Source organism: Ipomoea triloba, chromosome 1 (genome assembly GCF_003576645.1).
Source record: "Ipomoea triloba cultivar NCNSP0323 chromosome 1, ASM357664v1".
NCBI classification, from domain to species: Eukaryota; Viridiplantae; Streptophyta; class Magnoliopsida; order Solanales; family Convolvulaceae; genus Ipomoea; species Ipomoea triloba.
Window position 1 is genome coordinate 30966321 of NC_044916.1, and position 15380 is coordinate 30981700.

The 15380-nt window shown below is 33.1% G+C and overlaps 3 protein-coding genes across 3 annotated transcripts; 2 read left to right on the top strand and 1 right to left on the bottom strand.

Annotated features, from left to right (window-relative positions):
- The first annotated feature begins 6327 nt into the window (after positions 1–6327).
- On the top strand, positions 6328–8875 carry LOC116019535 (mitochondrial uncoupling protein 3). Its single transcript, XM_031259796.1, has 2 exons — positions 6328–6762; positions 8117–8875. Exons 1-2 carry the CDS (start codon positions 6385–6387, stop codon positions 8657–8659), a joined length of 921 nt encoding a protein of 306 aa, XP_031115656.1. The 5' UTR covers positions 6328–6384; the 3' UTR covers positions 8660–8875.
- A 529-nt stretch (positions 8876–9404) lies between these two features.
- LOC115996606 lies at positions 9405–11588 on the bottom strand. Its single transcript, XM_031235922.1, has 4 exons — positions 11415–11588; positions 11121–11243; positions 9998–10100; positions 9405–9908 (listed from the first exon to the last, which is right to left on the bottom strand). The coding sequence occupies exons 1-4, from the start codon at positions 11507–11509 to the stop codon at positions 9666–9668; spliced, it is 564 nt and encodes a 187-aa protein (XP_031091782.1). The 5' UTR covers positions 11510–11588; the 3' UTR covers positions 9405–9665.
- A 132-nt stretch (positions 11589–11720) lies between these two features.
- On the top strand, positions 11721–14494 carry LOC115996613. The gene is made up of 3 exons (XM_031235934.1): positions 11721–12072; positions 13556–13629; positions 14070–14494. The coding sequence occupies exons 1-3, from the start codon at positions 11824–11826 to the stop codon at positions 14137–14139; spliced, it is 393 nt and encodes a 130-aa protein (XP_031091794.1). The 5' UTR covers positions 11721–11823; the 3' UTR covers positions 14140–14494.
- Positions 14495–15380: the final 886 nt, after the last annotated feature.

Sequence of the window (15380 nt, forward strand, 5' to 3'; positions counted from 1 at the left end):
AGTGTATTTATTTTGGGTTTATTCTTTTCCACGCCTATGGAACCGCGTTGCAACATTCTACATTAATAGCCAACTCTACCTAGTTCCGATGCTTTATATTAGATATTTCTTCATTGCTATCTTTAAGACTTTAATTAATAGATATTTTGCCAAAACCTTGTATGTGGTCAAGCGGTATAACTGTAGCTCAACGTTTTATAATTTAATAGTTTGAGTAAGTATGTATGAACATATATTATATATATTGTAACAGAATCAATAATCACTAATACTTTTTAAAAAATTAAAAGATATTTTAAGCACAAAAATTAAATATATATTCTCGAGTTATACGGTAAAACAAAATTTGGCTCTTAATTAAAAAAAATTAATTGACCCTTTAAATTCGTCAAACAAGTGCAAGCAATGTGAACGGTTTTTTTTTTTTTTTTTTTATATCTTATGTTTCACTTATCGAAATATTTTAATTTCTTATCACCCAAAAATATTAGAAATTAAGGGTTTGCGTTTGAAAATTGTATAACCAATCTTTTTTTTTTTTTACCACTTTGAGTATTTGTAAAATTCTCTATCAGTATTTGAAAATTTTGATCGACTATCACTCCTAATTTTTTATCACCAATACTTAAAAAGGGGTCAATATTTTTTTAATTTAAAATTTGATCATGGTTATTGAAAATTAGTAAATAAATAAATAATCCTTTGGTTATTTAATATTTTTTCCTTTTCCTTCTAATAATTATATCAATATTACCCCGCTTCCACAATTTAAAATCTGAATATTTAGATCTGTAAAAAAAAAATCGAAAATTTAGATTTATCATCTCTACATGTCTCGGCGTAGGTAAACAATAACAATTGTCTAATGTTAAATATTTTCAAAACTTTAATTATTTATGGTCATCTGAACATTGATGAGGCTCTCCCCCGCCCCACAACCCCGCCGCAGAATGCTTATCCACAGGGCTGACGGGAGTGTATAATTATGGCAAGCTTATCCAATAGTACATATTTCTTTGGACTAATTAAAGAGTATTGTACATACAATTTTTTTCCATCTACGTACTCAATTATTGGACCAACCAACTCCCAAACGTTAATTAATTAAATTGCTTTTGGCGGCACGCTGGACTAGCAGTTGGTACTTGCCTACTTGGTAGTAAACAACGTGTTTAGTAAATTAGGATATTCTGTAAATATATTAAGATTGGAATGTTATATTTTCTAGAGTTCTTGTGGTTGAACGGGCATAACTGTGACTTCTCAAATGAGAGGTCTCAGGTTCAAACAACAATGTGAAGGTATTGATTCTATGTGTTTCAGATCAGTAGGTTAAGAAAATATGTATGAATAAATACTACATTGTAAAAGAGTTGATCATACTCAAAAATTAAAAAAAAAAATCAAATAAATAAATAAAACTCTTTATGTTCAATATGTAAATTAATTGATTTTATGATCACAAAAAAGAACGCATGATAAATATCATATCACCTCAACCCCAAGCACCGTCAAAATGGATAATAAAAAGTATTTAGCGTGCTTTTCAGCTCAAATACAATGTAAGAAACAAACAGCTTAGGTGTGAAGCAAAGACAAATCCCATACAACATTAATTAGTATTTAATTAATTGGTTGGAACTTGGAAATCATGGAGTGGATAACGTGTGTATACTATGTTACGTTGCTTTTTCTACTCTAGCTACTATAGACTTAACTTCTTAATTATATGATGGCTATTAACAAAATATCATTAATCTAATCAATTCATCAGGGAAACAAACTGTTGAAAAAATAGCATAAAATGACATCGTAAGTAACTTATTTTGTGTTACAAATATATGTGAGGTTCATTTTTAAATTCAGTTAAGTCAAAGTGGATTCGGGTTCTCCCTAATGAGACAAAGGGATTGATATATTGTACGCTCAAAATGGATAATGCGTGAATGAGAAATTGATTCTCAAAGTAGACCCTTTTTAAGTTGGAAAATGAAAGTGGAAAAACTTTAGCCTTTGTTTCACATTGAAAAAAAAAAAGAAGTGAATTTGCACTACTATATATATAAAGAGCTGTAGTTTGAATTGTATAGCATAGGGTCTTCTCTTGCATAGGCTGGGAAACCAATATTACAACGCTCCTAGCGCCTTTGAGAGATTCTAATGAAAGAGTGTTTTGCTCGACTCAAATTAAATTTCAACCTTTCATTACTTGTATTTTCCAGATTTTGTAGTATTATTTCCTTACACAAACTAAAATTTCAAAATTTTAAATTTAAATAATATTATTATTTCAAGGGTTACTAAGTGGATGAAGCATAATTATATTTTTGTACTATAAAATTATAAGTTTGATTTTTTTAAACACTATATTGGTTAGACCTATATAATGTCTTCTTACTAAGATTTGTCTTTTCGCATAATGATTACTAAACTACAATAATCTCCATACAGTTAAATTAAATTAAACTTTCATTACTAAAATCAATTTGTGCAATACAATTACAATTTATTTGCATTGATTGCCAATTGTGACATAGCTAGTAAGGATTATAATTGGTGGTGCAAAAATTAAAACAATTCAAACCATAGTCAAAATTGTATTGACAAAATATAAAATATCATTAGCTAGATAAAATTGTACGAATATAAAATATATTACAAATTCAAATACAATGTTTTTGATAAATTACGGGATAGTACTTATGTACATTATCTCATATTCCAAAATCATTGTAAGATCTCTCATTCGCTTTATTCAAAATACGATTAAAAATATTGTTTCTCAATCAATTAAGATATAATTTGTTTAAATCTAAAATCACGTGTTTAATTATTTTTTTAACATGTTTTTGGTTGAACTCACTGTACAAAGTCTTGCAAGTGCGATTTAGCCCTTTTGTGTTATTTGCAAAGTATTATAAAAGTGAGTTTTACTCTGTGTAAATCATCGGGTAATAGAGTAGATTTTCCTCATCATTTAGAAAAAATTCTAATTTATGAGACTAATATGTACAAAACACACATATATTTTATAGTAATTTAAAATTTTGGTTTAAAATGGAAATCTAGAGTTGTCGCATATAGGTGATTGAGTTGGAATATATATACGGACTATATTTTACTTAATTTAAAATTTTGGTTTAAAATGGAAATCTAGAGTAGTCGCATATAGGTGATTGAGTTGGAATATATATACGGACTATATTTTACTTTCTTTATCATAGTACTGAAAGTGTGAAACTAAATCACAAACTTACAAAAGCAGCCATTCCCCACATAGAAAGTCGACACGTCCCATACTAAAATGGGGTAGAAAAGATAAGAATTCCAAAAGAAAAGATTTATATAATTAAACAAAAAAATGAAAGGTGAGTTTTCGCTTCGTGGTTCTTATCCGTCCACGTCATCAGTGGGGCCTGTTATTGGAGCAGATCCGCCGTTGGATCTCAACATCACCCAATTATTTTTTAATATCTGTAAACGACGCGTGTATGGCGCATGACCCAACTTCGGATTAACATCAACCCTACCTACACGTGGCGTTTTGAATTCAACCAAATTTTGGCGCATCCGATGAGAATATCAAGTCCTAAAGAATATACCATGAATCTCAGCCGCTTGATTCGCTTAATTTTTCCAAATTCTACCTTAACATTTGCTGCCGCCATTCGTGTGGTGGACTTCTTAGGATTATATCCACACGAATTTAGCTTACTGATATAAGTTGGTAGAACAGATATTCACGATTTTAAAAAAGACAAAAAATTAATTATTTGTATCAAAACATAAACTACAAGATTCGTTAATCTATTTACATGATAAACTGACATATTTTCAATGTTCTTAATAATCAAACGATATTACTTATATCTCATAAACTTTGCTTTATATCATTTAATTTATTTAAAATTCATCCTCACACAAATATTTATGTAAAAACTATTTTTTTTTCTCAATAAAATGATACGAATCAAAATGTAACTTACTTTACAAAAATATGCGATCAGATACACTTTGCTTTATATCATATAATTTAATATTGGACACCATGTATACACCATGCAATGCAACTGATTTATAATTTTTTTAAGATAAAGTTGAAAGATAGATAATTGGACCGATGGCATGGAAGTAGTGAATAAGATAGGGGTGGTGAGTTTTAATATTAATTTAGTTGGCATGCGCAGATAATATAGTCGATTTCTTTCTTTTTCCCCCACCTTTAATTTTCAAGAATGGATGACTAAGCAGATTGAGTGTTTGGACCAAATACAAGCAGACACACATCATCAAATGAAAATGAACATTACTTTTTTACGGACTATATATTATTTTATACATATTATGTTTCTTTTTTAACTATGATTTTTTTTTGTTATTACCGTACAATATTTCCGCTCAGACTTATTGGTACCTGTCCTGTTCGTCAATAACGTTGGGTTTATCTGCAGTGTCACGTGGATAACTTTCACACATATATTGATTTTAAAAAATAATAATTATACGTAAAAAAAATACATTTTTAAGGAAAAAAGTTGTGTTTCGGTCCTCTCTCTGTAAGACGGGTTGAGTCAATATAAAAATGTGGAATATTTATACTCTCTCTGTAAGACGGGTTGAGTCAATATAAAAATGTGGAATATTTATACTAAAAAATATAATACTGATCAGGAATAAAATATTTATTACTCATGGGTGAAAATGTAATATTTTTGAAGAAAAATATAATAATTTTACATTTTGATTTAAAAATATTACATTTTTATGAAAAGTATTATCCATTCTCTTATAAGTAATAAACGCTTTATTTTTGATTAATATTACATATTTTTAGTATAAGTATTACATTTTCATATTGATCAGACCGGTCTTACGAATAAGGATCGGTGGGACGGTTTCAAACAATTGTAATTTTTTTTAAATGTTGTGGTTCATTATATTAATTTTAATTAATGGGTTCAATTTTTTATTTTTTATTATTTTATAAATATACATACAGACATGTAAATAAGTAGCAAACTTTGAATAGTGTCCATATCTTCATATTATAAATTTATAATAGTGAGTTTCAATTCAATTTGGATAGACACAACTTATGAATCTTTAAGTGATAAATTTCAATTCAACTACGGTCAATTAATTAGTCAATACATATGGATAGAAAAATCATAAGCATTACAAGCACAATATTTTTTTCTAGTCTAACATTATAAACATGAGAGTTCAAGTGAAAATAATTATCCCCTAAAAAGTGTGGACACATCCACACCTTCCATCTTGAAAAATTAAAGATTAAGATATTATATATTGTTATTGTATTAAACTTTCAAGTTTACCATAAGGGTGGGTTTTGGGTACTGGTGCACCAATTGAAAATTATAGGAATTTTTCACAAATTTGAATTTCAAAATTTATTGGAATGGAGAAAGGAAAGGAACCATGGTGGTCTTGCTTGGCAGTTTCATAATATGGTTAATTCAAAGTATTTGAATCACATTTTCTTTAAAGCTGATTCGCTTCTCTTTGAGAGTGTCAGAAGCATTGAAACTTCAGTTCTCATGATACAATGGATTACTAAAAAATGTTATAGATGTTGACAAAAAACTTAGCTGAATTTTAGTTATTTATAGGAGAGACAAAAAAAGGTTACATACATGCTAATTTTTCAAGCTTTGGGATTGTATGTTTAAATTTTGATTTGTACCCCTATACGACGACAAGAGAGAGTCTTTATACTATACTATTCAAATTTATTAAAAAGCTTAATTATATATATATATATATATATATATACACACACACACACACAAATCCCACGTACTTTTCTATTGTGGAGCAAATACAATTTAAAAGCCTTTTAGTTTTAGATTTCAATTTTTTCTTAACTCAATTGATACACATCAAGAATCAATTTTTTCATTCATCCATTATTTATTTTGAGTGTATAATATACTAAATTTAAACATCACTTAACTGACTTAAGAGAATTCAAATTCACTTTGACCTGACCCAAATTAAAAGTGCATCTCACTCAAAACATTAACTAAAAATATCACTTAACAAGTTAACATGTAATTTTTTTTTGAGAATAGTTAACATGTGATTTTGAACTAATCTTTCAATAATTTTTTTTAAAAGGTTAATTTTGGTCTAGATTATAATAACATTTTCAAAATTATTCCAGTAAAAGAAAAGTAGTAATCAATTGCCCAACATTTGAAAGTATTTAACAAAATTCATTTTAGAACCAATTCGACACAATTTGAAAATATTGGGGCAAACGTATAATTTCCTCAAAAAATAGATCTGTTATGACGTCGTTCTGATGCTCACAGTCTCGTTGACTCTCAGCCGTTTTCTCGTTGCTCCGAGCGCGAGAGCTCAATGAGATCCGGCGGCGCAAGCCATGAGCAGAAAGTGCAACCCGCCAGGAAGATCGCGCTGACGTCACTGTCTGCGGCGGCGGCGGAATCGGCAACGTTTCCAATTGACCTAATCAAGACTCGGCTTCAGCTACACGGCGAGTCTCTCTCGACAGCCCGCCCTACCTCCGCCGTCCGCGTCGTGTCGGAAATTGTCCTGAAAAATGGCTTTTCGGGGCTATACAATGGCTTGTCGCCGGCGATTATACGGCATCTCTTCTATACGCCGATCAGAATTGTCGGATACGAGTATTTGAGGAACGTTTTGGTGCCTTCTGATCGGCCACTTTCTCTCCCTAGCAAAGCTGTTATCGGCGGCATTTCAGGTGTTATTGCACAGGTACATCAATCCTTAGAAATTTCCTTATTTCATGATATCACTAAATTACATTTGTTAAATTTTCTAGTGAAATTTATTGGAAATTTCTTTTTTTACTTCTGTTTTTTCCGTTGATCACAATGCAGTTACGCACTTATGTTCTTGTGATGGCATACACGCATTTAATTTTTGTTTAAGAATTTCGATTTTTTGTAAATTTAATTTTATATTGAGAGTTGAACTTGCAAATAAACAGACTGTTCATGTGTTCTACTGAATGTCTGAATGGTTGGATGCCTTGAATTAGTGATGTCTGTTACTCTGTTCTAAGTCAATGAATGAGAATTTGATTACTATAAGAATTTGGTTGTGGATTAGAGTCCATTGGTTAGAAACTGGCAATCCCCTAGATGGAGTTTCCCAAAAGTTGAAATAGTAAGAAAGAAGATCAAATTGTACATGCAAATGCACTTGTAGATAATTCAATCTACCGCAAAAGCTCCAACGTTTTGAGCTTATGAAGCACTGAGGAAGCAGTAATGATCCTAGGGAACACTATAATACCACATTATTCTTTGAGGTCACTAGAATGATAACCTATTCCAACCCCAAATGAGGCATTAGATATGATATTCAAGATTTCTATTATAAGAAGTAGTATATATCTACATTATTATTGTGGAAATTACTAGGAATGTATATAAGAGCCATTGTTACTTCCTGATGTTTACTCAGGTTTTTTCACATCTAGGGAAAAGGGATGCCTTTTGGTGTCATTTAATATACTTAGGTTGGTTTAGAAACATCTACAGATAGGATTAGCATCTGGTCAAATTTTAAAATTACATCTAATGCAGTTTGGTGTCAAAAATGTTTTCGGCCCCTAATTAAGAGTAAGAACAATTCTAAGGAATGTGCTCCAAATAGGTGAATAGGGACCAAATTGGGATTCGACAGTTCCTTTCTTACATTTTGCTTCTGTTAAAACATTTTCTACACTCCAGTATTTGTTTAATTATGCATTTATCGGGGAACTTTTCCTTTTTCCTTCTCTTAATTTTAAGAAGGATTTTCACATTTAGATGGCAAGGTTGATAGATCTTGTTGCATAGCTTTATGAAGATTGAAGAAGGTGTCAACTAATTTTGTTTAGGCTATTACCGAGACTCCACAAATTATATCATAGTTTACTATGATGACCTTGAAACCAATCTATGGCTGCAGTTGTACGAGCACAGTGTGTTATTTTATTACGGCACTGTGCTTGCATTATATTCTTTTATTATTAGCAACATCTTGTCTTGGAAGTCTAAATATCTCTATTGGATCATATTTTAAAAAGGTTTTATGCTTCCTCCTTATATATATAATACAGGTAGTGGCAAGCCCTGCCGATCTTGTTAAAGTAAGGATGCAAGCAGATAGTCGGATGGTAAGCCAAGGTCTCCAGCCTAGGTATCATGGGCCATTTGATGCTTTCAACAAGATTATACGTACAGAAGGCTTCGGAGGACTTTGGAAAGGGGTTGTCCCAAATGCCCAGAGAGCATTCTTAGTTAATATGGGAGAACTAGCTTGCTACGATCATGCCAAGCGTTTTGTTATCCAAAACCACATAGCTGACGATAATATTTATGCACACACACTATCTTCCATCGTGTCGGGTCTAGCAGCGACCACATTGAGTTGCCCAGCAGACGTAATCAAGACGAGAATGATGAACCAAGGCACTGAGGGAGAAGGCAAGAGTAAGTATAAAAACTCATATCATTGTCTTGTGAAGACTGTTAGAGTTGAAGGTTTGGGAACATTGTGGAAGGGATTCTTCCCAACATGGGCAAGGCTGGGGCCTTGGCAATTTGTGTTCTGGGTTTCGTATGAGAAACTCCGGCAAATTGCTGGTCTCTCTTCCTTCTAGCATCATTGAATCCAGATTTTAAGGATTAATGATAAATTTTGGTATACTATGAATGAATGTAAGTTACGTACTGATGCAATGAATCCATCCAAAGTTTAAGTTAGACATACAATGATTTTTCAAAATCTAATGATGGATATATTATGATTCATAATTTTTTATTTTAAGGAATTTGATGTAAGATTTTAACGATCTATACACGATATGAGTTATTTACCCATATAAACTGATGTGGAGTCCTAATAAGCGTTAATGTGTACAATTAATTTTCAAGCAGAAGCATCTCATGCATTTATTTATTTATTCTTAAAAAAGCGTTATGACATGGACATCGGTCCACCTTGCTGTTCACAATTTTAGAACTTTATATTCATAATTACATAATTCTATATTCACAATTTCATAACCCTATATTCAACATAATGACACAATTTTTGAATCTATATACCAAAATTGTGAATATAGAATTTAAAAATTGTGAATATTGGGTAATGTAATTTTGTATATTGAGATTTAAAATTGTGAACATGGCCCGGGCCCATAGCATAATTTGCCCTCTGCTCCGTTAACAAAGAATAGAGTCCATAAAACATGAGCCAATCCTGCTTCTATAGATGAAGTTTAGGCATGGGGTTTGACCACCTCTAGTCTATAAAACACATTCAAAAGAACCAAACAATAAACTCGAGACATTTGGTAAGCTAATTGCTAATGCAATTGTAACTCTGGTACATATGCGCTATGATGAGTAGATATTAGTAGATAAATTAGGAAGGAAGAGCAATGATATATTACAGCTGCAATTTTCAACACCAATGGCAATGGAATGGGGCCTTAGGTTGGAATTACAATTATTCATGATGCAAACTTTCAACAACAATCATGTGGTGTGGGTAACTACTTTTTCAAAAAAATCCGATAAAGATATCCATTTTTCCCCATTGAATAACACAACCATCAGCTTCAAAAAGTAAAAGAACAGCTATGTTAAATATGGCATGCACCTTTACCAACTACCTCGGCGTCTCTCTTGCATCTCAGTTGCCCTCTCTTGTTTTAGTTTGTCCACAATTCTTAGGATGTCTGGGTTGTAGAAACGGTCACGGACATATGGCTTTTCTTCTTCCTGTATCTCCTCGATTGCTTTAGGATAAGGGTTGGGAGGTGGTTCCTTCCCTTGAAGGCGTGCAATTTTCTTTAGTCGAGAATAAGCCATCTTTTTGGCCTTTCTTTCTGAGCGATATTCCATCTACAATCACAAAGCATATGAGCTTAATGGGAGAAATCAAATAAAACTACAAGTCCCGGGAAATCTAATCTCAAAGAAAGAGCACATACATCAGCCACAGCCATAGCATCCTCTTCATTCAGGCCCTGCTCCTTCAACTCAAGCACTCGCCAGCCAAACAAACGTGCTGGAGGTGGGTCGAATCCACGAATCCTATTAAAACATCAAAATAATTAAATACAAAACATATATTAAGTGAGCAACCTTTTAGTTCAAACAAAACCTGCGCAGTTATGGACCAACTTTAATAACATAACATATATACTCCAATAAGGGATTTGAGTACCGCTACTCTACAGATGTATTATGTGCAGTTAACATATTATGAGTCTTCAATTTATTTAGCACATAATATGTTAAATTGTGGACACAATTTTTAGACTAGGTGGACCCTAGTCCATGGTATAACAATTGAAAATCGTGTTGGAAAGATTACATTATCATTTAAAATAATAATAGTAATTCTCTATTTTGATTTTGAGATCATTTAATTTCACAGTAAGTTGATGTTAGGCCTTAGGAAACAACAGAGGATGAGGTTGTTAACAGATGCTGCTAATGGTGCATGAAAAAGGAGAAATGAAGTAGTTCTTATTGGAAAACTGAGGTGGTGAGAGTAGTTGGATCTATCAAGGACCCCAAGGAGCAGTTCAGGACCTAGGTGCAGCAAAGGACGAACTGAAAAGAACAAGTTAGCAGGTTGATGCTGGTTAACACTACTAATCCTCAGAACAGTTTCAATGATGAGGCATAACATAGGCCACTTATGGAGGATCCAGAAAAGAACAGACCTCCAGTCCCACAGAAACAGTCTCGAGCCTACAGTATTTTTTTTACTAGCATTCGCATCTGGATTAATCCAGTTGTGCCTAGATTGGGCTGCATTCAAGAGGCTAAAGTATTTTAGAATATATTTCTATACCAGAAAATACTGATTGCCTACTAAATTCATCAACTAGCAGCCTAACCATTACCATCTAGAAAGCAATTCACACAATACAATGTTTACACTCTTAGGGCGTGATGCATTATGCTAAATTTCAACAATGCAGAGATTATGAAAATTTCAAATCAAAATTTTATCCCATAGATCCACAGATACGAATTAAGGAAGTAGGAGAAAACTTTGCAATGGAATGCAATACAAAAAAGCATAAATAGTGGACAACATACTTGATTGCATCCTCGTGTTTAGAATTGGGATGCTTCCGAAAGAACTTCTTTACATAAACATCCTCCGGAAGAGTAATCGGGTTAAGTTTTTTCTCGGCGCGCGGAAATGTAGCCGGCGGAGCCCTAAATTGCGAAGTTAAAGCACAATCATTCAAAAACTTGTTTTCTACCAGAAAATTATCTGGAAAGGAAATTATTCCGAGAAATCAAGAAAATTAAGCCCCGCCGGAACTTGCAGTAAAACGGAATAATATTTATAGTTTAAAAAAGAAAAAGAAGGGAAGAACTACGTACTTTTCCATAGCTTTAAGCCAGACGGGCTCGGCTTTGGCAAAGCCTTTGACGAGCTTTCGGGTTCTGGATAGCAGATCGCCTTTCATGAACGACATGGCTGAAGCGGCCTCGGTAATACGTCGTCGCTTTCTTCTGGTTCAGCTGCAAGTGAAGGAAATTGGGAGAGTTTCTGCCGGAAAGATGAAAGGGAAGAAGAGGAGGGTTTAAGTCATTGGGCCTAGATCCGAGCCCAATTATCCGGCCCATTTCATGCTTTCATTCTTTCTTCTCCTTCTTCTTTTTTCTAAAAATAAAAAATAAAAATTTACAATTCGTTTTCGTATCTGTTAAACCCTAATCTCTCCGAAGAATCAACATTTCGTATTATCGTCTCTTTGTGAAGAGTGTAGAGTTGAAGGAGCAACCGGTAATGGCTTTGAGGGCAGCAATGCTAAAGAGCTGCGGCGGCGGCGGCTCCAATATGGGATTCCCTTCCAGCTTGCGTAGACTTGCTCATGGCATTGCGCAGCCTGCTCCACTGGACAGTGCCATCGGCGGCCCGCCCCCTACAGCACCGCCTTTGGTTCTGCCTGAATTTGATGAAAGCATCAAAGGTGACGCAGAAGATATCACCTTCATCAATGGGTCTATGGAGCTCATGGCAGTCCCTAAGAAGAAGGTATTTCCCCTAACACCTTCCCGACCCTAGCAAATAAATATAGTTTCACTAATGTTTCGATGTTTTGTTAAGAGATGGCTTTTTATTTTTGATCATTGAGAATGCTTAATGATATTTCAAGTTCAGATGTTTAACTAATGAAGTAATGAGTTGTATCTAATAATAATTTATAACTGTGTGGTAATGCAATGAGTTGTATCTAATAATAATTTATAACTGTAATTTATTTGTGTGTGGCAACAGAAATTGGGTTCTCTTGTTTTATTAAAATTTAAACAAGTTTCTGTTTTTTTTTATTACCCACTCTTGATTACTTATTTAAGTTGGTTTGATATTCACATTATTAATGGATTCCATGCCAGGGAGCCCATCTCTACCATTGCAAAAGTTTTATACTGATAAAATCCCAGACTATTGGTGTGCATTGCCAGACCTCAAACTTTTGAAACCCCTGTTAGTAGTTGCTAGACTACCAGAAACTTGATACTTTTGGTCCTCACGTTAGAGTTTAGGTTAGAATTGGATGCTAAAGTGGAACTAGACTTCATGTGATTAAAATAAATCAAAGTTTAGGGTACTAAAGACATTTCAGGTAATTTCTTACTAATCTATCAAAATTTTTCCCAATCAGTGGATTGTTTCCTTCTTCCAACTGCAACTCTTTAGAAGCAGAGGTTTTTCTTTCTTTCTTTCTCTTTATTTCTCCTGTCATTTCTGCTGACTTCAGCTCTTCAAGTTGCTACTGCCAATGGCCTAATGCTCCTCTGGTCTCTATCTCACTAGTCATTAATCCTAAGTGATTGTCTTTTTCAGACATTCAGTCCTTAGCATTTTTTGTTTATTTGGTTGAAAATTGTGAAAATAATTGAATCTTGAAATGCCCACGTGTTTGATCTTGTTTTAAATCAATGGTGCTCTGGTTGGGCAGTGGTGACCTAGTGGCGGTCTGATATCGCAAGGTGGAACATGAAGAAGGTGGTTGTAGGTGATAAGAATGTCTGGTAGTGGTGAATGGTAGCAACGTTGGATAGTGGTGATGGATCTTGTGACCCAATGCTGTAGTGTTCATACAGATAGTGGAATAGGCTTTTATTTTTTAAAAATTCTGAAAGGACAAAACTGTGTTGGTACTATTGAAGTAATGGGATTTGGGATGGTGTTGTGACTATTGATTATTTTGGTCAAGTAGTCAAACATGAAGCCTGTTGCATGTTTGTTTTTGTTTTATATATTAGTTATCATTGATTTTTCTTTTTTTGAGATATAAAGAAAATAACTGCTAGCCTCCATGGTGGAGCAGCATGTGATGCATTCACTTAACCAATGACCATAACTGTCCTTTATTTGGAAATAGATGGGCTACTAACGGAGCTTTCAGTGTAGTTTCAAAAGTGACAATGTTCTGACAGTCTAGGGCCAAAAACAGACTTCTCTCTCTTATTTCAGTTTACATTTATTTGGTGGTATATATTCAATAATGCAGGTTTCTCGTCACAAGAGAGGGATACGAAATGGACCTAAGGCTCTGAAACCTCAACCAGTGATTATCCGCTGCAAGTAAGTGTTTCTAGAGTTAAAGTGAAAATTACAGTTTCTTTCAGATTAATTTTTTTTAAAGTCCATAGAACATAAACTTAGAACCCCTGTTTTATCTGCAAACTGTAAGTCCTTGCAAGATAATATGTGCAGTAGTTCTCAGATTTTCAGATTTATTTATTTTCTTAACTTCTGGTGCATCTTTTTCATGGTTGCTTCAGAGTCACTCGTCTTACTCATACTTTCTAACTTAATAGTTGTGCTGAAGTTGAATACCGTTTCTAGTGACAGAAGGTATCTAAGTGTGTTTACTCTCCAATTCATCCCCGCTTTTGTTAGAGAAGAAACCACATCTTCGCCTCACGCTAGGCTTTTTCTCTAGATTTCAATCGTCGGGCCTGGTAGTTTGTTTCTATATACATGGCCAATCTGATCGTTAAAATACTTGTGTAATTCTGTAGGGTTTGTGGCCGAGTCAAATTGCCACACTTCTTCTGTTGCAGTGGGATTAGGCAAGACCCTGAACAGTAGAGAGGTTCCACCTGCTGATCAAATTCAATTGTTGAAGCACGATGAATGGGATTAGTAAATATGCAGACTTCATTCTTCTTTGTTGCTGAAGCTGCCGTTTGAACCATTAACAGCTCAAGAATGTAGTTCGAGTTCGAGTTTGAGTTGAGTGTCTTTCAAGAGAATGAATTGTTTGATGGATTGATCCTCTAAGCATTAGCCTTGTTTGACTTCCAAGGTAGAAAAGATTACATCTTTGCAAGGATTGATGTTTCATTTCATTTAGGTTTGACCAGTTGATCATGTTTATACAAACATAATAATTTTTCGCCAGGGGCATTAATATGCAAGTATACAATTTCTCTTAAAAGTTTCATATCAATTCTTAATTTAATCAGATTACATACATGATTGAACTTTTGAGATGTAATCAGTTTTGGTTACTTTATGCTTTTTTTACAAAAAGTTTATTCATGTTGACTAGAGAAAATTAATTGTCTAATTTGTCAAAGAGTGACATGATCACTCTGAACTTCTAAACAAAACAACCAGCATCACTCTTCTGAACAAATCAAACTAATGGACACATATATGGAGGAAAAAGTCATCAAGATAAATTTGTTAAAACAAGTCATTCTCATAATGTCATCATCAACTATAAGTATAGTTGAAAGTTTGTTATCATCAACTATGATATGTAGCTGATAGGGAAATTACAAATTAGTTGCTACTCACCAACTTCCACTTTGAATTTCAAACAATGGACATGGAGAAATTTTTATATGAAATGCATTATTCCCGATATCAAATTTCAAAGCTTGAATTATTTCTACTTTTAGTCTCACAACTATTATGTCACTTTCGTATAATCATATTTAGTTCTCAAGTAGTATTTTTACCACATTTGGTACACAACTTTTTTTTGTTACATTTGGTTCTTTCAACCAAATCTTTGGTAGAAAATAATCAAAATGCATCACATTTCTAATGCAAAATCATACATTTATACACAAAAGCATTGAGATATTTAAGTTGGCATGGTTTTGAGTTGAAAATACAATGAATTGTAGTCATTTTCTATCAAAAACTTGTTCAAAGGGATTACATGTGGCAAAAAATAAAAGTCATACACCAAATGTGACAAAAATAAAACTTGAGTACCAAATGTAGAAATAATTTAATAGTTGTATAACCAAAATAAAAATATCGAAAATTCAAGAATAGCACGAAAATAACACTAAATTAACCTTATTAAATATGTT

Bases quoted from the DNA above. Each gene is read 5' to 3' on its own strand.
- LOC116019535 (XM_031259796.1), top strand. From the start codon at position 6,385: ATGAGATCCGGCGGCGCAAGCCATGAGCAGAAAGTGCAACCCGCCAGG. The intron at 6,763-8,116 runs GTACATCAATCC...TATATAATACAG, and splicing joins TTTCAGGTGTTATTGCACAG to GTAGTGGCAAGCCCTGCCGA.
- LOC115996606 (XM_031235922.1), bottom strand. From the start codon at position 11,509: ATGTCGTTCATGAAAGGCGATCTGCTATCCAGAACCCGAAAGCTCGTC. The intron at 11,244-11,414 runs GTACGTAGTTCT...TTCGCAATTTAG, and splicing joins TGGCTTAAAGCTATGGAAAA to GGCTCCGCCGGCTACATTTC. The intron at 9,909-9,997 runs GTATGTGCTCTT...TTGTGATTGTAG, and splicing joins ATGCTATGGCTGTGGCTGAT to ATGGAATATCGCTCAGAAAG.
- LOC115996613 (XM_031235934.1), top strand. From the start codon at position 11,824: ATGGCTTTGAGGGCAGCAATGCTAAAGAGCTGCGGCGGCGGCGGCTCC. The intron at 12,073-13,555 runs GTATTTCCCCTA...TCAATAATGCAG, and splicing joins TGGCAGTCCCTAAGAAGAAG to GTTTCTCGTCACAAGAGAGG. The intron at 13,630-14,069 runs GTAAGTGTTTCT...GTAATTCTGTAG, and splicing joins CCAGTGATTATCCGCTGCAA to GGTTTGTGGCCGAGTCAAAT.